Source organism: Dendrobium catenatum, unplaced genomic scaffold (genome assembly GCF_001605985.2).
Source record: "Dendrobium catenatum unplaced genomic scaffold, ASM160598v2 fragScaff_scaffold_920, whole genome shotgun sequence".
NCBI classification, from domain to species: domain Eukaryota; kingdom Viridiplantae; phylum Streptophyta; class Magnoliopsida; order Asparagales; family Orchidaceae; genus Dendrobium; species Dendrobium catenatum.
The window spans coordinates 2,720,759-2,748,264 of NW_021319382.1; the positions used below are offsets into that span (position 1 = coordinate 2,720,759).

The window sequence follows — 27,506 nt, forward strand, 5'->3', positions numbered from 1 at the left end:
GAGGGATCGGAGACGAACCCTCGTATGGTCCACTTGAGTCGCGCGCAGGAATGAGAAAGTTAGGGATCAGAGAATTAGGGCTTTAGCGGGATGGAAGAATTAGTTTCGCGCGCATGGAAATAGGGCTGTAGCGGGATCAAAAGAGGATAATTTACATCAGTTAAAACCGGTGCTTAAAAAGCACCGGTTAAAACCGGTGCTAAAAGAGATTTTTAGAAGCGGTTCTAAAACCGAAGTGGTGCGAAAAATCTAACTTTCTAGTAGTTGCACATGAAACTAAAAAATTTTCTATGAAAATCTAATTAAAATGGTCCAACTAAGGCTTCATTAGGTCAACTTTCTTATTGGTTTGAACCAGTTTCTTAGTATAAAATTTTTTTGAATTTAAAATTTATGTATTAAAAAACTACTTCATATAAGAGTAAAAAAACTGCCCCAAAGCTTAATACTAATTTGAAATTATAAAGGACCACTTTAAAGAATAAAATGTGGCCTGCCTTTTGGCAGTTGCCACATGGGAATAAAGGAGAGGTGGCGCTCGAAGGCTTACCGTTCGGACACCGGACACAGTTTACCTTGTGGAGACCAATCAGGTGCAGCTACGTTATCCAATACCAAGCAAAACCGAGCTCGGTACTGCAGTACTGCTCACTACCGAGCTCAGTACCGAGTAGGAGGTGATGTAGCGCATTTTCATTGGGCTCTGAACGACATCCGGTGTCCGAACCCAATAATTTCCCCGCTCCTCCGAAGAGAGTGCAGGTCATCAATACGAGATACTTCCCATCTTAACAGAAAAAAAACTAATGGATAATTCTGGAGAGCAGAATGAAGCACACCAAGGAAATAAGGGAGAGTTGGCAATTCTGTAGAGAAAGGAAGAATGCAAAAGCATATGAAAAGGGCAAAAAAGTATTGCATAGGGATGTTCCACATAATTCTGCATGGATTGTGCACAGATGAAAGATGAAGGATGAAGGAAGGTGAAGTGGAGGAGAGGTTAATTAATTAATAAGAAGTTTTAATAAATCTTAGTAAGAAAATTATTTAATTTAATAATATTAACTTTATAATATTCTATTATTTATGATTTTCTTGAACAAAATGTGAACTATTATGTAAAATTAATTTAATAAATAATTAAATTAGAATTAGGTAGAATATTATCTTATACTCATTTAATTATAATTAATCTAAATATAATTCAAAACTAAGACTTAATTTAACTAATTCAAATAAAATAATCATAAACATAAAATTAATTTATTTGAACTCAATTCATTAACAATCTTATGAAAAAAATATTAATCTCTTAATAAATAATAAGATAGAAAGTGATATATATATATTCCTTCTTAACGAGAACAAATATAATTTTGGATGTATTTTTTATCAAAAATATGTCTCATGATTTGCGATTACACTACAAATGATAATATTTTACAACCAATTTAATGATTAATACTAATTTATGCCTTATAGAAAATCATCCTTACATTTTCCAGTTACCGCAACGCCACAATATTGATGATCGGCTTAACATAACGTTTTTTAGGGGGGATTGCATAACACTAAATTCCTCAAATACTTATATACTTAATATCTAATATTTTATATTTATTCAGCTAAATCATATCAAAATATATACATAAAAAGATATATTTTATTTTAAATATAAATATATAGCCAGAATATTTAAGATAAAAGCAGCTAGTACAAGCCATGAGGAAATTCTGTGGGGTGAAATCTCATGTTGTGTACTATACAAAAGCTTAATCAAAAGAGTAAATACTATAGAAGGAAGTAATATCCAAAGCACAGTAACGTTCAAATTTATAAGGCAATTCAGCAAGTGAGAAGACCTTAAAAGACAGAACAAGAATATGTAAATATAGTTAAATTTTGTTCTGGAGTCTGAGGGTAAAACCCTGCAATGATAAGAGTACCTGCTTCAACTTCTCCTTTATTTCAGGATCAATGAGATTTCCTTCATCATCAAATTTCCTAGGAGGTTGGAATGCCTGAACAAAAAGTTCAGGTTTGTTGATGAAATGAAGATCCAGGAAAACTCCAATCTGGCGCAGATGATACTGAGATCTTCCACCTCCAAAGCCTCCCCCAGCACTCACAATGGCTGCTGGCTTATCGGCAAAAACATTTGGGGGCCGAGATGCCCAGTCAATTGCATTCTTCAGAGGGGCTGCAAGTAGCAACAACAACAACATCAAGCCTTTGCCTCACTACGTTAGGTCGGCAACATGAATCTTTTTTCTCCATTGTGTCCTATTAAAAGTCTAAATTCTCGTTTAAATCTAATAAAGGAATATCATTTCTAATATTTTCTAACCAAGTCTTTCCCTCAACTTTCCTAACCGGGTCATCGGGAGGCCGCCGTCTTATGTGACCAAACCATCCAAGGCGGCTCACTCTAATCTTATCTTCCACTGGAGCTACTCCAAGCTTTTCACGTATATGCTCATTTCGTATCTATCTCTAAGGGTAAAGCCGCTCATCCACTTGAGCATCCTCATCTCTACAACACTTAGTATTATGTTTCTCTTTTAATGACCAACATTCGGCACCATAAAGCATTGCAGGTAGCAAAATGGAAAAATAGGCCAGTGAGGCATATTTGACTTTTAAAGGATATTAATCATTCCAATTGAAGGTTTTGTCGTTAAAAACAATGAACTATGCATTGGAAATGTTTAAAGATGGCTTTGCAAATAGTCTTCCTATTTATTCCAGATGCCAATGGAAATGTATTCAACTAGGTCCTAGGCTACTGCATTCTTACCAAAAAAAAAACCATTAAGAAAAAAATATCACCTAGTAAATCTAGTTAGAAGAGTCCCATTTTCTGGCTCAAACAATACAAATAAGATGAGATGTATTTTCAGGATTGGATTAGAACATGAATATTTTTCAGTGAGAAAAAAAAAAATGCAAAATACTAATCCATTAAAGAGCAACAAAACTTCCACTACACATTAAGTAGACTACCTTAATTTCTTAAAATTCATGAATAAGAGGAGCTTTATATATAGCTTAATCCTATCAAAAATGTATCAGGAAGTTTGATCATAACTCCTCCAGCGAGACTCCAGTCTTCCTCTAAAAAATGAGATTGTTAGTTCTTGTTGAACAAATAAGATGCAAGAACAATGTTCGAGGTTGATAATCCCTATGGCGAAGCACCAGTCTTTTTAAGAAAATAGGATCGATTGCCCTCATTTAACTGTTTGATCTGATGAGAGATGCCAGAGGTTAAGAATCACCATGCCGGCTTCCAATCTTCCTTTGAAAATGGGTCTATTATCAATGTTGAGAAGATTATATCCACGGTATAAGTCAAGCGGAGATGATAGAGGAAGGAGGTTCCTTCAATAAAGTTGATGCATGGTTCCATCAATAACTTGGTTTTTTATAATTTTGATTGATTTTTGTCGACCTTTGCACATTTTTTTTTTGTCGTTAAAAACAATGAACTATGCATTGGAAATGTTTAAAGATGGCTTTGCAAATAGTCTTCCTATTTATTCCAGATGCCAATGGAAATGTATTCAACTAGGTCCTAGGCTACTGCATTCTTACCAAAAAAAAAAAAAACCATTAAGAAAAAAATATCACCTAGTAAATCTAGTTAGAAGAGTCCCCCATTTTCTGGCTCAAACAATACAAATAAGATGAGATGTATTTTCAGGATTGGATTAGAACATGAATACTTTTCAGTGAGAAAAAAAAAATGCAAAATACTAATCCATTAAAGAGCAACAAAACTTCCACTACACATTAAGTAGACTAGCTTAATTTCTGAAAATTCATGAATAAGAGGAGCTTTATATATAGCTTAAACCTATCAATAATGTATCAGGAAGTTTGATCATAACTCCTCCAGCGAGACTCCTGTCTTCCTCTAAAAAATGAGATTGATTGTTCTTGTTGAACAAATAAGATGCAAGAACAATGTTCGAGGTTGATAATCCCTCTGGCAAAGCACCAGTCTTTTAAGAAAATAGGATCGATTGTCCTCATTTAACTGTTAGATTTCATGAGAGATGCCAGAGGTTAAGAATGACCATGCCGGCTTCAAATCTTCCTTTGAAAATGGGTCTATTATCAATGTTGAGAAGATTATATCCAAGGTATAACTCGCCATCAAGGAGGTCATGCGGAGATGATAGAGGAAGGAGGTTCCTTCAATAAAGTTGATGCATGGTTCCATCAATAACTTGGTTTTTTATAATTTTGATTGATTTTTGTCGACCTTTGCACATTTTTTTTTCTCTCAACTTTTTGCCAAATTTTTTTGTTGCGTGGTCTTTCAATGCATATGCTTCACCCGAAAATTGTTGGCACAAAATTATCTCATTTTGTGTGTTAAAAGAAATATAATTTTTTTTAAGTTTTTTATGCTAAAATTATGAGATTTAATGTTTAACTTGATGAATTTCTATGATCAAACTAATTATATATTAATTTAAGTGTCTCATTTTTACGTAGGGGTGTCAATTCGGGTCAACGGGCTGGGTTCGGGTCGAATCCGACTTGACATGGTCGTAAACGGGTCAATCCGAACTTGACCCCCTTTTTTTGCAAACGGGTCAACCCGAACTTGACCCGTTTTTGCAAACGGGTCGGGTTTTCCAACCCAGACCCGCACCCGCGCGTGTTATCGGATTGATCGGACCCGCAGCCCGTCGTAAAATGTGAACCCAAAGGCTACAATGTCACGTGGCTGGCGCGGATGCGCGGTAGGCATGTCGTGCAAGGCCTGGAGGTGCGACTCGGGTGAGGTCTGCGACCGCGGGCCAGCAGGAGTGAGGGCCAGCGAGGCGAGTGGCTACACGTTGTACACAAGGCCACCAGCAAGAATGCTGGACCGACGGACACCGCGGACTGCGGCTGTGAGTCGAGGCCAACTGGTCGTCTAGCCGAGGCATGCCGCCGACACCTGCGGGGTCGGAGACACACTACGTGGGTAGTGGTTATGCAGACGCGGGTTGATGGCGGGTCAAATCGGGTTAATTTTGGGTTAGCGGATCAACCCGTACTTGGCCCGATTTTAGAAACAGGTCGAAATCTCAAACCGAAACCAACTCGTATAACAAACAGATTGACACGAACCCAAATTTTTCCGAGTGGAGTCAGATTTTGACACCGCTATTTTTAAGCACTTTATTCTAGAAGAGCATATATATCAAAATACATCATAATATTTTCTTTCATCCAACGCATAATCAAAATTAGAACGAGTCACTTTTTTCCCTCATAGAACTCCCAATCAAAGAGAAAAGAATATATATCTTTCTCTCCCTCGTAGAACTCCCAATCAGATTGATCGCTTTCTTTTCCCTCTTCAAACTCTTAATCAAAGAAAAGCAATTACATTCTTTCGCCAACTCCTAATCAGAGTGTTCATCTCTTTCTTTAAATCTATTCTCCTCACCCGAGAAAGACATCCGTTTGAATGAACACCTAAATCTAGCCTTTACGTAGTGAGAAAAGCTCGAAATTTAAATAAAAGCTATTTCCGATTAAGCAATAGAATAATTCTGGGAACATTAAGAACAATTACCCCACGGATAATTTGCCAATTAATCCTAAGAATCAAGACCATAAATCGAAAGGGGGGCGGAGGTTAGAGAATAAAATCAAATTATTACCGGAAAAAGAGTAATTGTACTCAGGGGAAGCAAAGAGGATGCTGTCAGCTCCGAGGATCTTGCGGCGAAAGGAGTCGATGGCGGGAGGGTAAGTGCCGTTGAACTCGAGGTCCGTGTTGAGTAGAGGAAGCAGAGAGATGTCCACATGCTCGATCTGCAGACCTTCCAATTCAATAGACTCGTTGCAGAGCTCGATTGCTTCATATGCAACGGAGATATTTGTTCATCAATAATAAAGATGTAAACAGAGGAAGAAAAAGAGAAGACGAGGATGAAAGGACAGTAGATAGAGAGAGAAAGGCAGAGACCGCTTCGGATGAGACCGTGATTGAAGGAGGCCTTGCGAAGGGAGCCGGAGATTGCTGCCACATTGATCACTTGATTCGCTGCCATTAATCTTCTCTCCCCTCCCTCCCTCTCTCTCTCTCTCTCCCTGTGTTACAGATTGGATTGTTGCAGTATGCCAAAGTATGATATTTGAGGAAAAATTCCCAGCCTTTTGGAAAGAGAAATTCGGCTTGTGGTGGGAGGAGAATGAAGGTTTGAGGTGGGCCCAAACGAGTCAATCCAGAAGTTTTGAACCGGAATTTGGTAAACTGAAATTTCACATTACATGCCTCCTAATTCGAAATTTCGAATAGAATATTTTGACTAGTTTATTAAATGGGTTAGTCCGACAACTCAATTTTGGCCAGAAGAAATGACAATGTTTAATTAATTTTTCTTAATTTTTTTTATTTATTGATATAATCTTCTTATTTTTATCAGTTAATTTTAAATATATGATTAATAAGTGATACGTCATCTCAAAATTATCATGGTCGGGCACGAATCTCGAGGCAAAAGCTGGTTGGGAACTTCAAAAATTAATTTCGGGATCATATGAACTCTGATTTCAGCGAGCTTACAGTCAAACTGAGCGTCTCGGAAATACGAACCCAACGACACCAAGATCAACCCAATCCGAGCCCAAATGAGTCTGAATCAAGGATTCAAAGCGCTGTTGGAAGATTCAAACCGCGATTTGAGTTACCAAACGGTCTCCGATTTTGACGAGCTTATACTCGAATTGAGCGGCTCGACGAGACGAATCCAACGAGCCCAAGATCATCGAATTCCAACATCATTAAGGCCTTCAAATGTCCAATAAACGGTGCATAATCAAAGGATTCGATATCGGCCGTCCATTCAAACCACTCCCTGTTCGCCCTTGATCTCACGCCTATTTACGGGCTATGCCACTCCAGAAAAACTTTAAATAGAGCCCTCATTCTACACCAAAGGGACTCAAGTGAAGAGAGAGAAGAAGAAGAGAAGGAGAAGGAGAAAGGGGAAAAGAAGATTCCTCACCTCCTCGACCACCGCCGCCGGAGCTCTTCCTGCCGCCTGAAGACGCCGGAACTCTGCCGGATTTTCGGGAAACGCCCGGAATTCGCAGAAGAAAGAAGAAGAAGAGGAAAAAGGGGAAAAGGAGATTCCAGCCTTTTTCCTTAGATTTATAAAGGACGTATTGTATACTCGGTACTAACGACCATAACCTAACTAATATAAGACACCGAGGGGACTTATAACCTAAACCCCACCAGGGATCTAGGCAGCCCCGATCTGGATTTACCACTCTACTCTGAATAGGGGTACCAGCTAAACTTCACCTAGAATTTCAAATCCATGAAGTTCGATCATATGCCAATAAAAGAGTGGTGGGAGGCATAGAAGGGAGATGGGCCTTAAGCGACCATGTATGGTACTATGTTATGCAAAAGTAAATTATCCCTCTATGTGACAAAAATATATATATATATATATATATATATGATTTGAATAAGTTTTGAATATGGCTCAGATGATATTTATTTAAATATGATTATAAAGATATTAGAATATAATTTGAATATGATTCAAATATTATTTGAACACTCGTTTGTTGGAATAAAATTTGATTAAGATCCGAACAAGATATGTATTTTGTTTTGTTGCATACTAGAAAATTTGAGTCCGTAGAGTTTTTGCTTCATGTCTTAGCAGTGTGTAAAGATTTAGTACAAACAGATAAAAAGGATAAGTTTAGAAGAATTTTTTATATGAAAAACCAAGAATGTGAAACACCACGTGCTTGACCTAGTTTCAAAATTCATTATATAGTAAGTGATACAAATAACTTCCTTTCTTCACTATTGAAGAAGAGGAAAAGTACAAAGATCAAATATTCATAGATGGACGATCTATGCACAACAATAAAAGCTTAATTTTCCAATAGGAATTTTAGAAAACTGATGTCCATAAGGATTTAATTTGTTTCAATAAGGATTATATAAGGTAAATGTCCACAAATGGATATTTATACCCAAAAATAGTGTTAAATATTCTTAGTATTGAGGAGAAAGTGGTGTTTTCTGATCGTCGGTGGCGGTAGTGGTTATATGTGGTAATAGCTAGTGCTAGTCATCGGAGGTGATGGCTGGAAAATATAAGAGAGCTCTCACTAGTTATCACTTTTCTCCTTTTTTCCTCCCCCCTCTCGGTGAAGAATGAGGGCCTCTGCATAGGTTTTTGAAAGTGGCATGCTCAGTAAATATGGAGAAAATCTAGAACAATTTAGGAGTGCTCCATCAGACAGTCCATATTTATTCTTTTAATCCTAGAGCTTTCATCAAGCATTTAAGTACCTTAATAATGTTAGAATCAAGTGATGTTGGGCTCGTTGGATTTGTATCGTCGAGTTGCTCGATTCAACAATAAACATGTCATATTTGAAAATCATTTGGTTACTAAATTAATGATTTTAAGCTTCCAAGTATGCTTTAGCTCCTTAATACGAGCCCATTTGGACTCGGATTAGACCGATTTATGTGTCATTGGATTCACCTTGCCGAGACGATTAGTTTAACTATAAAGATATAAAGATAAGAGTATGGATAGTCCCAAATTTAATTTTGAAAGTTTCTAGTTCAAATATTCCTTGAGATTAGTGCCTAATCAAGATGGTTTTCGGTAACCTCAATATTTAAAGAAAAAGTTCTTTTTTCTTTTTTTGTTAAAAAAAATCATTATTATTATTATATGGATATATTTTAAAAAATTTAATCTTTAATTTTAATTTATGTAATTTTCTTCATTAAATTCACACAACTCTCTGCATTTAAAGTTATGTAACTCTCTTCATTAAAGTCACATAACTCTCTACTTTTAAGGTTATGTAACTCTTTTCATTAAAGTCACATAATTTTTCTTCATTTAAAATTATGTAACTCTTCCTCTCTCTGTCTCTCTCTCTCCTTCAAGTATAAATATCTCTTCGTGGGAGAAGGAATTTGCACCACTTGTCCTTTCCAATCTTCTATTTCCCATACTTTCTCTCTCTTCTCCATTTATTCCTATATTAGAGTCATTCCATCTTCTTGAATAGGCAATATCTTCTATCATGCTCCAATGCCCCTCTTTGCGTAGAAGAAGTTATTCTTGCTCTTTTTTTTTTTTCTTTTTCTTTTGCTTCTTATATTAGAGGCATTCTACTACTTTGAATAGATGATATCCACTATCAAGCTCTAGTGTCCCTCCTTACGTAGAATAATTTTCTCTTGTCCCCTTTTATTTCATGATCTTCTCTTCTTCTTCTATCATCTATTTCTTGTTACATTAGATGCATGTATTCTATAGCCCCTCTTTGTGTAGAATGAGTAGCTCTTATTTTTCTTCTCTTTCTCTTTTATACTTCCTCTTAATTAGAGGCATTCCACTATCTTGAATAGGCAATATCCCCTATCAAGCTCCACTGCTTCTCATTATATAGAAGTTTCAATGAGAGACTATTCTCCCCTTAGACTACTTCTGTTAAAAGAAGATCAACCACCTCATGTACAAAATGATGATCCAAAGAGATCTAATGGTAGTATTACATAGGAGGAGACCCAATGATAGTTAGCAGACGAGAAATTCCAAAATTGGTTGATAGTTTGGAAGAGATTCAGTTATCATAAGTCAATCCTTTAATGTAGGGAGTCAGACAATATGCCTATAGTAGTGGTCAAATGATGAAAGCTTAACCAAGATGGTTTGGTGACATTCTGATATTGGTAATTTGGGAGCGAGCTTATGACGATAATCAAGCTGTATTTATTGGAGATAGTAGGTATAAATACTGAAGAGCAGACAATGAGCAATTTGATGGAGGGGATTAAATACTATGTCGACCGTAATAATCTAGAGGCACACTCATAGTGCAAATTTAGTGGAGGCATAATTGTCTGCTGGTGATTTGTAATAAGATTTATTTGTTGAATGATGTGGTAATCATTGCGCCAAAAAGGTCTGATCGGGCACATGCTCTTCCATTGAGATTCATTATAGTGCACGAGATGATGTTGATGAAAGCACTTTACTTACGGTGATTCAACTTTTCAGATGATCATATCAATGTATTAATATTATATATGACTTTAAGATATTTTTATGAGATTAATGTTTGTTTGAAGTAATGAATATTCTATTTTTGTTGATTTATGAACTTGTTCCCCAGAAAAAATTAAGTCCTTTATGCATTTTTTTTAAGTTTTTAATATATTTCCCCTAATTAGAGCATCTAGATTAAATGAATTTATTCCTTATATAGCTTTTAGACTTTTGAGGTTTATAGTTAAAGAAATGTATATTTTCTATGGCTTCTAGCTTTCTAATATTTCATTATATGTATCTTTTAAGGCTTTTAGCCTTCTAAGATTTTGATATGCATATATATTTTAAGGCTTTTACTCTTTTAAGATTTTGGTTTACTTGTACCTTTTGAGACTTTTAGTCTTCTAGGATTTTTGGTTAACTTGTACCTTTTGAGGCTTTTAGCCTTCTAAAGTTTTTGATATACTTATATCTTTTGAGGCTTTTAGACTTTAAGGTCTATGATGTACTTGTGTCTTTTGAGACTTTTAGCCTTTTAAGATCTTTGAATGAGTGGTGACTCTATCAACCACTTGCTCTTATGGAGTCTTTTTAGTGAGGAACTTGTTCACTATTAGCTTCCCTTCAATGTTACCTCATGAGTGTGCCTTACTGAAGTTGTGAGTGGAGACCATATATATCAGTTGCCCTCATGGAGTCTTTCTTATAATAACCCAAAAGTGTGAAATGAATTTATTTGAAAATATATAAGTTTTGAAGTAAAGTGTTGTGGTTGATATTTTTAAATTTAATTTTTAATCTAAATTTAATTTGCATATAACCATATAATTTAATTTAAATTATTACTAATTTATATAATATATTTAATATAAATTTAATTCTAACATATGTTTATAAATTTAATATAAATTATTATTAATTTATGTTATATAATTAAATATATTTTGCATCTATATGTTATATACCAAATTTATTTTATAAATTTATATCTCAAAATTATTTATGAAAAAAAAGTATCATTAATAAAAAGATCAAATTATTTCTTTGTATAAAGAAATAAATTATTTACAAATAATTAATTAAAAAATATGTTTAAAAAAAATTTCTTTCAGTAGGAAGGTGATCACACCATGAATATTCTGTAGTAGAATTTCTATAACTTGCTTTCCTTACAATTACAATTCACATATCTTGCTAAGATTTCTCCATCTCAAGAAATAGTCTACCAAACTTTCACCTGGTTTTTTTCTTTTTTAATTACAAGATCCCCGATGGTGACCGATGGTGATGCAATGTTTTATACTAACAAATCTTTTTATAAATAGACTCTCAAATTCATTGAATGTATGGACTAATTCACTATGCAATTCAACATACCAAGTGAATGAATTATCATATAAGCTATTATAATCACCTAACCACTGCACCTCAAACATCATTGGATAATTGTTATCATTAGAGCATCATTTCCTAACAATCAATAACAAATTATTACTACTTTTTATTATATATTTAATAAAAAATTAATTCTAACATATGTTTATAAATTTAATATAAATTATTATTAATTTATGTTATATAATTAAATATATTTTGCATCTATATGTTATATACCAAATTTATTTTATAAATTTATATCTCAAAATTATTTATGAAAAAAAAGTATCATTAATAAAAAGATAAAATTATTTCTTTGTATAAAGAAATAAATTATTTACAAATAAATAATTAAAAAATATGTTTAAAAAAAAATTTATGGACATTATATATGCTATGAGCTCCTAATTAACCCAACTTTTCTCTTTAGTCTCACATCACTTACTCTTTCTTGTTATTATTTATATAACTTTTTGAGTTTTCTTCTGTTAAGAGCTCACATGGAGTGGTGGGGTCTTGTGAAGATGCTTCATGGTGGTTTGGGGCAAATATTTATAATAAAAATTTCATGTTAATTTAAATTAAATATTTTAAATTTAAATTAGTCAGTTCACTGATTGAATCGATGGTTCAGTCTGGTTAGATGTAGAAATGGTTTTCTGATTGGACCATATTGGTCTTGTGGTAGGTTTACCGTTGAACCAATTAAACTAGCCGGGCTAGTCTGATTTTTAAAACCAAGGATAAGATTGCAAGGTAATATGTACTGACATGATTAGTATGATTGAATTATGTAAAAATGTTTACTAATAGTATAAATTTAATATGATGTTTGAATATGATGCACTAATTGATATCAGATATATGATATGATAACCTCATGTGATATCCTTAAGATTTATATGGTTCACTAATGGGAGTCATAAGAGCTGGAGATTTATTGAGAGTTATAAGGAGTTAGGGTGGTTGATTCATGTGATTAAAAGTGAGTTATAAGGAGTACACCGATTGGGAGTCATAAGGGGTGACTGATTAGGAGTTATAACTGCATGAGCAAGATACCCTCAAGATATCCTCTCATGAATATCTAAATATTATTACTAATATTGATATTATATGGATATTAATATACTAATCATAATTAGTGATTAATGTCATTATTTCTATGACTAACACTGAGAATATTAATAATGTTAATGATATAATTATATTAATAATACCTAATAATATTATTGATACTATAACTATAACTAACAAATTGATGTGAATTGAATGGATAATAAGATTAAATGGAATTTATTATGTGATAAACATTGACTGAAACAAAACTAGCTGAGATATGATATGTTATAAATTGATTATTGATACAAATAACAGGTATATTTATATATATATATATTGATGCATATATTTCTTTCTATAATTTATAATATATTATTCTCTTTTATCCTGTAATGATTTCAGTTGTAGGATTTTGGTTATTTGTTGGGTTGTGTGCTCATTATGTGGTTTTACATGATTTTAGATAAATGTAAGAATCATATAATATGAGGCTTCAAATAGCATGCAAATTCTTTTCATTGTTCACAAAAAATTGGTAAACTTTAGTTAAATGCTAAAATAAAAGATAGATGCAATTCTTTCTCAAGGCATGATATTTCTGGTGAGGATCTTATCCACTACTAACTTCCCCTTTGAGGCTACCTTATGAGCATGCCTTCTTGGGATTATTTGTTAGAGCATTGATCAATGTCATTAACTTGTATTTAAAATGTTGAGAAAATTCACAAGGGATATTTGACATATCCAAGATTATTTATCAAAGCATTGCTTGATGATGTCAACATGTATGAAAGTCCAAGAGAATACACTAAGGATGTTTGACTTGTCTGAGATTATTTGCGAGAGTATTGCTCGATAATATTAACATATACAAAAGATGTCGAATCAAATCTTTAGGATCGAATTTTCCTTAAATGGGAGGGGGGAAATTGTTGTGTGTATCCCAAATCAAAATTGAAGATTAGTCTATCTTTAGACTATTACTATCTTTTTTAGGTTGAAATTAAAACTTTACCCAAGGAGTAAAAGTCCAGCTAGAGATGCATAGAGCTTTATATTTACTTGAAGCATCCTTATATTTTTAGGGAGCTTTTATAAAAAGTGGTTTCCATTGACATTATCTTGGACGTTAATTATATTGGAGAAGATTTTTTTGCTGCAGTCACACATGAGATTGCAGCCAAGGTTGCCCTTTAGTCCAAATTTGCTTCCCATAAAATTGATGCAGTAGTGACTGATGCTAGAAAGGCAATAGAACAATGCATAAGGTCACCCTTAATATTGAAGGTCCTCCTTTGGACCTGATGATATATCATGGCAAAGGAACTATCTTGCTTCAACCATGCCCAGGTTGGTGACGTGAACGGACTTTCGATGTTACAATAAAGGTTGCCCTTAGCCGGGAATTATTTCATACAAATGGTGGTAAACTATTTTGTGCTAGAAATTTTGAGTCAGCAGAGTTTATGTTTTATGTCTTAGTAGTGTGCAAAGATTCAACACGAACATATAAATATTATAAGACTTGAAGAATTTTTTACGTGCAAAACCCAAAAAGGGAAAAACCATGGAGTCCAGCCCAATTACAAAATTCATTATGTTGTAATTGATACAAAGATTCTCCTTTCTTCACTATTGAATAAGAGGAAGAGCACAAAGATCAAATGTCCACATATGGATGATCTATGCTCTACAACAAAGCTTAATTTTTTCAAGAGGGGTTTTAGAAAACTGATGTCCACAAGGTTTGATTTTTTTCAATAGGGATTATAGAAAGTAAATATCCACAATTAGACAATTATACCCAACATCAGGGTTAAATCTTCTTAGTATTTTGGAGAAAGTGGTGATTTTTAAAGCTGATCGTTGGTGGCGATGTAGGTTGTTGGTGGCAATAGCTGGTGGTGTTTGTTAGAGGCGATGACTCAAAAATGCAAGAGAGCTCTCACTAATTCTCTATTTCCTCCTTTTTTTAGTCCTCTGTCTCATGTGAAGAATGAGGGCCTCTTTACAGGCTTTAGAAGTGACATATTTCATAAATATGAAGAAAATTTATAACAAATTAGAAGTGCTTCATCATACAGTTCATATGGATTCCTTTGATCCTATAGATTTTCATCAAGCATTTAAAGCCTTAATGATGTCAGAATCAATTGGTCTTAGGCTCGTTGGATTTGTCTCGTTGAGCTGCTCGATTCAACTATAAATATGTCATATTTGAAAATCATTTTGTTACTATAATACTTTTAAGCTTCCAAGTATGCTTTAGCTCCTTGATTTTAAGCCATTTCAAGTCAGATTGGACCGATTTTGATGTCATTAGATTCATCTTATCGAGACGTTCAATTAGACCATGAAAGTACAGATATAAGAATTTGAATGGTCCCAAATTTAATTTTGAATTTTTTTGGCTCAAATATTTTTCTAGATTAGTGTCTAATTAAGATGATTTTTTATGAATCATATTTATAATATTAAATATTTGACATAATAAAATTTGAATATTGGTTAAGTACTATTGATGATCTCTAAAATAAATATCAGTTTAGTGATTTTTTTATTATTATTTAAAATTTTAAGGTTTATATAAGTAAATAATTTTTTTATATCAAATAAATAAATAAATAATTTGAGTCTATATAAATATTAAATCCATAATATATTACTGGAACAGTCTTAGGCTTATTCTGCGCTCCTTGCTTAACCGGTCATCAGCGGGCCAATAGAGTAACTGCTGGTACGCTCTCTGTATCCTGTCGTTTTTTTCTCCATCCCCATTCCCGTGGCCCGCTCTTTCCCCCGTTCTGCCCTAGCTAGGCCCGCCCATGGAAGCCAAGCCGGAGAGCGATCTCGTCGCCGTTCATGAAAAGCAGGTAACTGGTCGCGTGCGATCTCATCAGGCTTCTCCTAATATGGATCTATGAAAGATTTGGATGCTTCAACGGTTATATGATTTTCTTGGAGTTTGAAGTGTTCTGATATTTTTACCCGTATACACTTTTCTTGTTCAGGACGCAAATGATTCGATAGCCGATGAGTGGGCTGTGTCAGAGGGTTTGATCGATGGCTATGGTGCTTGCGCTATTTGTTTGGAGAAGATAAAGATCCAGGAAGCAGCTATTGTAAAAGGTTGCGAACACGCATACTGGTTTGTTTTTTACTAATCATTGGTGATTTTTTTACTTTACTTTGATGCTTTCCCTGGGGTATTCGTTTCTCTTCATCTGCAAGTTCTTGAGTTGGTCGATTGAGGGAATTTGTTCTTGCTTCCATGATATTTTGGAAGTTAATGTGTAATAATTCACTTAGTTGTCCTGTAGAAGTGTTTGTTGGAACCGTTGAATTGGGTTTTTCGTCAGACTGGGAGAAAATGGATAACTTACTCTGGAAATGGTCGTCAGTGGGTAGAAAATCTGTTCAAGATGTTCTCCCCTATTGCATGGAATCAGCAATCTTAGGTAAATCAAATAAGCAGCAGTATGAAGAGCCACTTCTCTGACAAACATCTAGATAATTTTTCTAAGTTGGTTTCTTTGAGTACCCATGTTTCGAAAACTGAGGTTTCACTAAATGCCCATGCCTAAATCAAGAGATTCAGTCGTAAGCACATCATTTGTGTCGTTGTTTTGTACCGGAACAAGACAATCTTAGGTAAAATCGAAGAATCAGATCATGGATTCTTCATTAGATAGCGAACTTCCATTTCAGTTATTGATTTTCATTTTGATCTTTGATATTTTTTAAGTGCAGTTTTAAAAGAATATAGTGCATGAGCAACTTTCTGCATTATCCCCACCGTCATTTTCCTTTGTCCCTTTTGCCCTTTTTCAAATTCAAGCATATTCCATTTTTTACTTCGTGTTGTTCTCTTTGAGATTTATCTTGACATTGTAATTATGAAGCATGTCATTTCCTTCATCAAGGGTGCTTCAAAGAGAAATCATTAAGGGTACGTTTGGGACGGCTTTACTGTTGCTGTGCTTTATAAAAAATTGTTAAACGGATGTTTGGGGCATCACGGCAAACCTACGTTGGAAAAATTTCTGCGGCCCATCCCTGCTTTCCGCGACCTTTCACCGACTCCCGCGGTCCGCTGCTTTCCGCCGTATCGAATGGAAAAAAAGTCGCAAATACCCCGTTCGTTCGTGCTAGAGTGCTTGATTATTCCGATCTTCCTCATCTTCGGCGATGTCATGTCGTGGCCAGGTTCATCTGAAGCCTACCACCGATCCTAACTGTGACAGGGAAGAATCGCATATGCGAGCCGGCGGATCCTCTCCTTCGAGGTTGCCAACGCGATGTCACGCGTCGTCCATCTCCACCGTTCTCTCTCCGACTGTGAAATCTCCAACCTCCATCACGAGATCCTCTCCTCCCCTGCTATTCACTCTCTCATCTTCCCTTACGAAAACCACCTCCTCGCCGTCGCCGTCGCCGAGAAGCTCAACAAACTAAACCGCACCGCCGCCGATGCTTCCCGTCGTTGCTTCTCAGGTCAGATGCAGGAGATAACATGTCAGGGAAGATTCAGAAAGCTGCTCCGATGGTGGAGCCTGGTGTAAATCTCCATCGTGATGGTCTCAGGTTCAACTGCAGAGCTATCCTAGAAAGCTCTTCATGGAATGTCTCAGCTTGAGTGGTCCGGCTTCATAGAAAGACATAGATGAACACTTTGATGAGCATAGCTGTGTTAGCCAGAGTAGGACTGGTTCTCTTGTTAAGGTTTGAGTGATTTAAAATGATATTGCAGTAATCAATTTATTTTAAAAAGTTTGTAATATATTCAATATTGATTTACCTTGTTATTACATATTGGTTGCATAAAACTTGACCGTGTTGTTCTCTTTGAGATTTATCTTGACATTGTAATTATGAAGCATGTCATTTCCTTCATCAAGGGTGCATCAAAGAGAAATCATTAAGCCTACCCTAGGAGTCTGTGTGGATTTCAGTTCTTATTAACCAGAATGAGATGCTTCTTTCCATCTAGTATAAAACAAACTGTGATTAAGATTTTTTCGTTTGGGACAATATTTTTGTTGCTTCTTAAAACCACTTTTTAGTAAAAAATGAAAAAATTTTGTACTAAAAACTTGTTTTGAGAAGCAATTAGAAAGCCGTCCCAAACGAAGCCTAAAAGTTCATTTAAATGATTATCACTGCTGGCATAGTGGTGGTCTCATAATGAAATATTTAGAATCCTGTTTATGTTACCTTATTTCTCTTTGGTAAAACTGATTAATAAGCGCTTGTGTGGATTTGTCCTAGAATTTTTCCTATTTTAAGACATTTAGGCTTCGTTTGGGATGGCTTCTTTGTTGCTTCTTAAAACAACTTTTTAGTTTAAAAATTAAAATTTTTTATTAAAAAGCTGATTTAAGAAGCACTAAGAAAATCATCTCAAATGAAACCTTAGTAGAGCTTTTTTCTAAGGCAGATTTAAATTGCTTATCATTATTGCTGTTTTTCAAAAGTTTGGGCGCTTTTTGGAAAAAAATTCATTGGATAAACATGCTTTTAAGTTATTGTATATTTTTTTAGACTAACTTCTTTATGTAAACAGTACGATATGTATCCTGAGATGGGCAACATACAAGGAGGAGAACCCTTCATGCCCCCAGTGCAAGAATCCATTTGAATTCTTGAACTTGCATCGTTCACTTGATGGCTGGTACTTCCTCTTCTTCCTTCTTTGCAGAGATTGAATTCATGTGTGCACTGTCACTGAGCAACTACTGCTTTTTCTCCTTGATTCAGTATTCATGAGTGCATGTTTGAGGAGAGTGTCTGGCTTCTCCTTAGAGCCGCTTGGTTTGTTCCTCTCATTGTAGAGCCTCAGGATGATTCCCATGAAGAGGAAGAACTTTTCCAGTACTATTATGATGATGATGATGATAATGGTGATGATGATGAGTACGATGCCGAGCTGAATGAATCTTATTTAACCAGAGCTTCGTCAAGCATCCGAATTGGAAATAGAAGGTGGGGAGATAATGGGTATGTGAGAGCTGGTCGCAAGGAAGCAAGGCCTCTGAGCCAGCGACCTTCTAAGGATAATAATGAAGCCGGCTCGTCCCGGCAACCCAAAAATAAGGAGGTTTTGAGTAATACTCCACCAACAGGGCGTCGGGCAAAGCGAGCCCTCAAGAGAGAAGCTGCTAATAAAGCTGCTGCTGATAAAGCTGCTTCTTCTACTGCTGATAAAGCTGCTGCAGCTAAGCACCAGCAACACCTGCAGAGGCTGGGCCGCAAATGATCATTTCAAGAGATCTAGGACATACATGTGAAGGAATCATGGGGTCCGATGTACATATTTCAACGTTCCATCTGTTGATTTCTAATTTGAAACCTTTTATACGACGAGTTCTATCTTATTTGTGCCCTGTTTATAATTTTAGAATTATGGTCAACGCATAGTCATTGCTATGACAATGATGATCATTTTATTCTTATCTTCTACACAATGTAATGTTATGAAATATATTCGACATCGGTGGGTTCTATTTTGTTGTGTTATATGGTGGTATGTTGTGTTGATGTTCAGTAAATTGAATGCTTGATGTTTAATTTATTATTTATATTGTTAGAATGAGTTTAATGATTTCTTAAAAATTGTTGTGACACTAATATGAATTTATAATATAGTTATTTTGTTAGTAAATAAAATATGTAATTTTGTTTGACATTGTTGTCTTATATGGTGTTTTGTAATGGGTGTAAATGAGCCGAGCCGAGCTTGAGTAACCGTTGGTAAATACTAACAAAATACGTAATTCAAAATGTCAGAATGCACCTTTGGTTATTCCTTGCTCTCATTCACAATAAATTTTTTCAAGCTTTGAAGAGGATCCCAACAATGCAAGAAGAACACAAGCTTAAGGATATTTCAAAATCAAAGCAAGAAACCTTTATGATAGAATCATAGAAGAGCAAAATGATTAGAGACAACTTTTTGTCAGTCACTTTAAAGAAGGCAATTATAGATAAATATATTATTAGCCACAAAGATTATAAAGAGGGATTTATGTAGGGCTACATATATAGTTGGATTCATCGCCATCGATTAGCCATCATTAGTTGGGCGTTATATTTGTTTGTCAATAATTGACTATTTCTCTAAATGGACACAAGTAGCAACATTTCAAAGAAACTACTATCAAACAAGTAATCAACTTTTTCACTCATATCATTATCTACACACCATATTATCTCAAATAATAGGGCAGCTTTGAAGTACCTAAATCAACACCATATTATCTCAAATCTACAGTAATGAAACTACCAGTTCATTTTTCATCATGACCTTAATTGGTAATATTCATCAATTTATAATCCAAGTACAAAGGGCTAAATGAAAGTCTTCAACAATGCATTAGTTAAACTATTCAAGAAGATTCACATCAAGAATAAAATAGAATAACATATAAAAATGATAGGATTGTTCTAGTCATCTCATATTACCTACAAGACAATGACTAAATCCGCTTCTCATGCCTTAGTATATAGAGCTAAAGCAGTCCCACCACTTGAAGTCAAGTTATCTTTTTGAGTACTTATATACTACACATAGTCATTACTAAATACAATATAAAGTGGAAGGCTATTGAATCTAAAAAAATGATTATATATATATATATATATATAATGCTATTGTGAACTAAATATTTTGTGCATATTGACTAGCTTTAATCAAAAGTTCTCTCTTAATATGTGAAATGGATAATTAACCATAAAGGCTTGTACCTATGCAAAACTTACGACTATAAGTGTAGGCAAACAATAGTCATTGAATTCTTATGTTGTTCCTATTTCAAATTAAATCAAGTAAAATCAAATCAGATCCAAATATTATAGAAAACCAAGCTTTAATTGAACTCAACAAGTTCAAACATGTTCTTCTTCTCATAATGACTACTACCAGTTGTCTCACCACTGAATCTTTCATGCTAATAGTTGATTGGTGTTGAACTGCTACTAGATCAGTTTATCCTCTTAGCCCTCTAGACCAACTAAGCAAAATCTATAATATCTTGTGCTAACAGTGGACCTCAAAGCATCTTAGAGTCCCTCTAGAAATCTATAACATTTATCCTAAGAAGTACTAACCAATTATGAAGCATACCTAGAGAGAGCCAAGCTTACAAAAATTAGCTATCCAAACCAAAATGCATACCTATAACACAAATTAGAGCTTGTTGTGCAAACTAATTAGCTTGCTCCTTACCCTTCCCCTGGACTAAAAATGAAAGTAAAAGTAAGATTGAGCTAACACGATTCAGTATGCTATCACAACCTAAAATAGATATTAATAATCAAATCCAAAAGAATAAAAAATATTATACTATAATAATAAACTTAAGTACTATAAGAAAAGTTTTAACTGAAATGTGTACTGAACTAAATGAACTTAAACAAATACTAAAACTAACTGAATTATGAGTAAACAGTTTATAGTCATATCAGAGTGATTATCAGAATGAGTCTCAAGCCTAACTTTTCATATATCTTTGTAAACAAAATTCTACCTCGATAGACCTCAGGCCCTAGCATAACAGAATCTCACCTTGGTCCCACACTAGCGCAGACATAATATCACATCACATATCTTTCATATTTTTTATGCATTTCATTAATTAAAGCATAATTAATGAAATATGTCGTGATGTGAAATGATGTGATTTGATGTTATGCAGACACTAGCAAGCAACTGAGGTGAAATTATGTTATGTTGGTGACAATGGGTAATCAAGATGGGACTTTTATTATTTTTATAGCGTTACACGACAATGGTAATAGAACAAAACTAAAGCCATATGTTTTAATTTGAAATAGGCACAATAGTAGTCATTATATAGTGTAGATTAGTTTATGATAAATAATGTTTTAGTTTAATTAAAGTTTCATAATATTGTTATACACGATCTCTGATACTTTGGTTAATTTTTTAAAATGTGAATTTCTGCTCATAAGAATATTTTATTGCATACCGTTGAGGCATTTCAACAATTTTTGAATTTAGTCCAATTATGCTTTAATTAATAAAATGCATCAAAAAATATAAAAGAGATTCGATGTGATGTTATGATGTCGCTAGTGGGGGACAGAGGTGTTAAGAGAGTTGCTATTTGCATGTTTTACATTCTTGCAACTTGTATAGTTTTAATGATTCAAAATATTATTCTTTTATGTGTAGTTATCTCCTAATACTTTTTGGAAAATGTATTTTTGCTCTTGTGTGTACTAATATTTCAAAAAAATTGAACTCCAAACTACTGAAGACTTCAAATCAAATTCAGCATGAGATATCTTGTATTTTGAAGCTTGTAATTTTTGTATGAATTAAGTTTGAGAGGGAGTGATTGTAATTGAGTGAAAAAACACACACACATGAGGAGATCTTAAAAATTCTTGTACTAATCATACGGGACGAATACAATTCGTACAGGACGATCAGGTTAGTTATCTCCTTATAAGAGCAATGGAATGAACAGGTTTTGGAGAAAATTTTTTCTAAGTCCTGATCGTCCAAGACAAAATTATTTTCATCCCAGGATGAGCTAGGCTATGTAAAATTTTTGTCCAGACTAAATTATAATCGTGCCAGGACGAGCTAGGCTCTGTAAAATTTTTGTCCAGACAAAATTATTTTCATCCCTAGACGAGTTGGGCTCTGTAAAATTTTCATCCAGACGACATTAATAATCGTGTCTGGATGAGTTACTCTCTGTAAACATTTCGTCCAAACGAAATTCTATTCGTCCCAGGACGATGGGATCCGACTTAAGTAAGTTGGTTACATCCTGTAGTTATTTGGGAACCGACCTATGAAATAACTGTTCGTCCGGACGAACCTAGTTCGTACGGGACGATGATCGTGTACGAACATAGTTTTTACCAATATTCATTAGGATCGTTTCTGATACTTTAAGTAAAATCATCCAGGACAAGTCAACCTAGGTTGACCAAACTAGCCCAAATTACCTCCATTTGAGTTTAAATTAATTTCAAATCTCTATCAGCCCAATTCATAATCAATTTGGACTTGATTGACCATGTTGACATAGTCAACACTTGGCTTTGCCAACCCAACCTTGTTTTGGTCAAATTTAACCTATTTCGGTCAAATATATGACCCATTTGGCATTTAAACCCTTCCAACTTCCCCTTGACCCAAATTACGGCCAAGGAAGCCATTCTTGTACTATGAATGCTCTTCACTTATACTATGTATGCTTAAAATTTTAGTCAATTTGATCGAGCCGATCGATCAAACGAGATGAAAAATGAGTTCTAGGGTTCGGTTTATGTAACCTTCGTGTTACGTAAGATCTGAACCATTTAAAATTCATTTTTTAAATTATATGTATTTAAATATTTAAATATTGAGATATTCCTTTAAAATTTCAAACATAGCTTAAGTACATGAAAAGAGCTCTAGGGGAAGGATTAGTGAATAATTTGACTCCAATTATTCACTAATCAAATCATTAGTCCTTTGAATTATTATTTAATAATTGCATGTTTAGGATACAAGAGCACTTAACCTAGGATTTCCTAATTCTAAAAGCATGGCTTGTAATTGTGTGTTGCATTTTTCTTATGTTGTCCAAGGGTTAGTCATTGACACTTGATTTGAACATATTCAACCTAGCGACACCTTAAGAACAATAATTAATGACCCATCTAGAGAACTTAGAGAAAGGCTAAGGAGTAGAATACATCTCCAAATGACATGAAATTTAAACCATTTAAACTTAGTGTCATTTCATACCTCCAATAATTTTCTAGGAATTTTTAGAATCCTTTGAGTCACTTAATTAATTAATAGTAATTTACCCCTTTAATTAAACCCTGAAACTTCAGAAAACTCTAATAAATCCAAATTAAATTAAAAAACTATTAATAATATAACCAAACTCTCTGGAATTGAATTTCTAATCTAAGAAAATTAAAATCCCCTTAATTGGACATTAAGTTGAACACTAATTTAATTTTAATTAAAAATCACCCTTTAATTAAATAAATTAATTAAATATTATTAAAAATTTTAAATTTTTTTGAAAATGCTTCCTTACATCATTCTTGACCTTTATTGGTGATCCCAAGAGGTTTGTGCTTCATTTAAATGAAAATCCCTAAAACACCCTTAATTAAGCAATTCTAATAATTCATTAAATACACAAAATTTAAAAAATCATAACTAATTCCCAGAAATTCCAAATTGAGTAAAATAAAAGGCATTCAACTTCAATTAAAATCTAGTATTTATTAAAAATATGAACATTTTAGAAATCTGCTTAAATAAAAAGTCAACTACTCGGTCAACCGTAGTTCAAGAACAAGGGTCTGAACTTCTAAAAATCATAACCTTGTGTAGAAAACTTCAAATCTAGTAAATTTAAAGTCTAATTACTCCTCATAAGGTCTAATATTTAATAAAAATATTAGGACTCTAGAACTTAGTTTATTCCTAAAAGTCAACTTTGGACACCTTTGACCTAGCATATAGGATAACCCTGAGTGTTGCAAAATTCTCTAATTCAACTTAAATTTGAGAGAATACTATTCTAAGAATTAAAATTGACCAACCCACCAAATTAATTAAAATTGTCCTAAAAATACTAATAGTTAAACTTTAATTAAAATTCCCCTTTTACCTTCAACAAATAAAATCACAAATGACTTGAACTAATTACCCAACATATGATATATCCGATACCACACAGTCTATTATACACACATAAAATTATTTGTTAGGATATGAATTCTAGCTTTAGGTTATGCAGGCATTTTCTTTCTATTTTTGTGATGTGATGCTTTGCATGTAGCACGTGTGCTTATTAGTTCAATTTTTTATGATGATTGATGCGATAATGATTTTTATTATTATATTATCTTTATGATGTGATATGAGATAGATTACTTATAGAGGAGTGATCTTGATACTTACGATATTTTTTGTATGTGGTCATGCTCATGTAGCACTAAAAAATGGACTAAAATAAATAAGTTATATATAATTGCTACATGTGCTTTAGTCTCTTAACCCCCAAATAAATAAGAGTATGGCCAAGGGTGACTGGCATGAGTAATTTTATTTTTATATATAACTGTTTGGGATGTTTTATTTTAACTACTTAGGATAACACTGTAGGAGATACTAGATTTTTCTTTTTATAATTCTGGTGTAATTTATTTGAAGTAAAGAGTTGTGAAAGTCTATAAAAATGAGACATTTTTTATAAAATATGAGAGATCCAAAGAGAAAAGAAAGTCTATTTATAGGAAATTTCTTTTCATTTGGGTACCCTATTGAGGAAGAACTATAAGAAGACTGAAGGAAGGCAATTCATAGAAGGATCAGAAGACGAAGATCAAGCAAGATTAAACACCTTATTTTTAAGACTTGTGTTATTCTATAGGGTTAGAATCTAGGATATTATCAGTGGGGCTTGACCACTATTACTTTTTTGTATATCCTAGATTGTATATTATATAGCACATACCATGAACTTTTTGATATCTTTTTACTATGGTTGATATTTTATTGATGTGTTTACTTTTCCTGCATAGTAAAAATTGCATATTTTTATAAGTTTTTTTCTTGTATATATATGTGTTTGATTTTGCTAGGATCTATAGGGATAAAACTTTTATATTCATAATTAAGATTCAAAATTTAAGAATTAAATAATATATAAAGATAACAACCTAGGGAATAAGCTGGAGGTCGTCTAGGGTCGCATGCATCTCAATGCATTCTTCTCTCTCCTTGTTTAGATGATTCCCCGCCTGCTGGTAGAGTTCATATAATTTGACCTATGAGGATGAGGTGTTGAACCTGAGGAAGTTTAATCTTCTTAAACAATTATTTTTATAAGCAATTTTTTAAATTTTATGCATTCCTGATTTGGAGATTTTAATTAGCATGTATTGTATTAGAAATTAATTAAAATCAAATTTTAATTGCATTAATTTTAGAAGCATAATACCCTTTATAAGTACAAAGCTACTTAAGGACCACTCTAGATGTCAGCCTTAATTTCTAAAAATCCAGTCACCCACCCATCTTTCATAAAGATCGGATAACATGAATTTTATATAATTAGGTGGTTAGATGTCTTTCCTTTTCAAGTAGGATATAAGTCCAAGATGTATTAGCTATGATACAAGTATTACTGTTGTATGTATAATACTAAACCCACTATAGATTTAGGGTTCAAGGCTACTACTATTAGTACCCGTAGTATGCCTTATTGACGGGTAACTCCTTTATTCTTTAGAGGATATAAATCCCACCTATTTGTGTTACATGAATGACACCATCATCTTTCTCTCTTATATGCTCAGAATGCAGTGCTAATTTTTTTCTCTAATTTCTTTTCCCTACCTTAATCCTTCCGGATGATGATATGAAACGTGCAATTTGACCAAGCCAAGTTGAACCTTTCCTTCCCATTGAATAGGAAGCTCCTAGTCCCCTCCCTATTTATCAATCACATCTGACAGAATAATATATAATCCTTAATCGAGAGTCTTCTTAGTCTCCAATTTAAGATATAATTAATCATGGGGGCTTGCACCCATGGGAAACCGAATTCCACATCAAATAAATCACACTCGAGCTGATGTATTGAGCATGGAAAATCTCGTGACTTTTATCATGTTATACATATTATTATCCATCGAGGTACATAGGCAAAAGCCGCTATCCTCAATGGTTAATCGTATGCATGATCTCATCTGCCCTCCAATTGGTCTGCTTGCGAGGAGTGCAAATACTTGTGACCATTTTATCCTATGGGATATTACGATTGTACCCTTTGCATTCTATCCCCCGCTGAGAAATGTCCTTTCAGAGGCCCATAATGGTATGACTAGTGTGATATTGGGTCATATCATGTCAGGCTGTGACAAGCATTTTTTTGTAGCAGAGTAAGGTTGGAGAATCAAATCGTACTAGAGCCGTAGGATTTAATTTGAAATATGCATAACAAAATCCTCAGCCATGCTATCTCACTCCTACATGCAGAATCTTATTTCAATTTAAGTAGAATAGGCAAAATATACCTATGTCGAGACAAACAAATTTTTTAACTGGGTCGATGTACAAAAACGGTTCTACGCTTTCTAAATCATAGCTTTTATTCTTTTGCTCCTATCTTTTTCTCAATTTTCTCAAATTTGTTATCTGTTACAATAAACGAATGGGAAAATGAAACTTATAAGTGGGAATGGATTTATTTAATAATAAAATATATTAAATATATTAAGGGTTAAATGATAATTATGCTATTTAAATACAAAGATCATCATAAATCCTTTTATATATTAAAATTCAAAGATCCAAAATTTATGAAAATATATTCAAAAGTTAGTTTAGCATATCTAAAATGCTTAGGCAAAATTGGTTTGCAAAACAGATATATAAAGGTCATAGAAAACCCACTTGTACTAACATATACCAATTTCTTAAGGAATAGTACCAGTGCCTAAAAACTATGGAAAAATAGTTAAACTAAAAACACAATAATATATATGTTTGTTGCGTGCTAGAATATACGCGGCGATAGAGTTCGTAAATTTTTATCTCAGCGTTGTACGAATATCCAACACACAAACAGAAGATGAAAGAATACAAAGATTTTTATGTGGAAAATCCTAGAAAGCAAAAAATCATGGGACCACACCCAGATGAAAGAATTTTACTAGTATTTACTTAGGTTACAAGAGGCTGACTCATCCCTAAAATTAAGGACGATCAAATTATAATAATCAACTATCATGATGAAATTCAATTACAAACGGATATCAGAATGCCGACGTCCGTTGGCGATCAGATAGAAAATTGGCGTTAGTCGGTTGTCGAACAGAGATCTACCATTACTTTGAGGTCAGGCGGAACTCCGGCATCACTTGGATTTCAGGCAGAACTCCAGCATCACTTGAAGGTCAGGCAGAACTCCAACGTCACTTAGAGTTTGGGTGGAACTCCGGCGGTGGTCAAGG

At 33.8% G+C, this 27,506-nt stretch overlaps 2 protein-coding genes across 2 annotated transcripts; one reads left to right on the forward strand and one right to left on the reverse strand.

Annotated features, from left to right (window-relative positions):
- Positions 1-1,772: 1,772 nt before the first annotated feature.
- Positions 1,773-6,143, reverse strand: LOC110113293 (NADPH:quinone oxidoreductase). The gene is made up of 3 exons (XM_020845805.2): positions 5,975-6,143; positions 5,667-5,864; positions 1,773-2,200 (listed from the first exon to the last, which is right to left on the reverse strand). Exons 1-3 carry the CDS (start codon positions 6,057-6,059, stop codon positions 1,896-1,898), a joined length of 588 nt encoding a protein of 195 aa, XP_020701464.1. The 5' UTR covers positions 6,060-6,143; the 3' UTR covers positions 1,773-1,895.
- A 9,027-nt stretch (positions 6,144-15,170) lies between these two features.
- On the forward strand, positions 15,171-19,034 carry LOC110113301. The gene is made up of 4 exons (XM_020845821.2): positions 15,171-15,370; positions 15,509-15,645; positions 18,061-18,168; positions 18,255-19,034. Exons 1-4 carry the CDS (start codon positions 15,323-15,325, stop codon positions 18,751-18,753), a joined length of 792 nt encoding a protein of 263 aa, XP_020701480.1. The 5' UTR covers positions 15,171-15,322; the 3' UTR covers positions 18,754-19,034.
- Positions 19,035-27,506: the final 8,472 nt, after the last annotated feature.

Coding starts and splice junctions, on each gene's coding strand:
- LOC110113293 (XM_020845805.2), bottom strand. CDS start 6,059: ATGGCAGCGAATCAAGTGATCAATGTGGCAGCAATCTCCGGCTCCCTT. Junction 5,865..5,974: donor TCACGGTCTCATCCGAAGCG/GTCTCTGCCTTT, acceptor TTGCATATGAAG/CAATCGAGCTCTGCAACGAG. Junction 2,201..5,666: donor GTACAATTACTCTTTTTCCG/GTAATAATTTGA, acceptor TGCTACTTGCAG/CCCCTCTGAAGAATGCAATT.
- LOC110113301 (XM_020845821.2), top strand. CDS start 15,323: ATGGAAGCCAAGCCGGAGAGCGATCTCGTCGCCGTTCATGAAAAGCAG. Junction 15,371..15,508: donor TCGCCGTTCATGAAAAGCAG/GTAACTGGTCGC, acceptor TTTCTTGTTCAG/GACGCAAATGATTCGATAGC. Junction 18,169..18,254: donor CATCGTTCACTTGATGGCTG/GTACTTCCTCTT, acceptor TCCTTGATTCAG/TATTCATGAGTGCATGTTTG.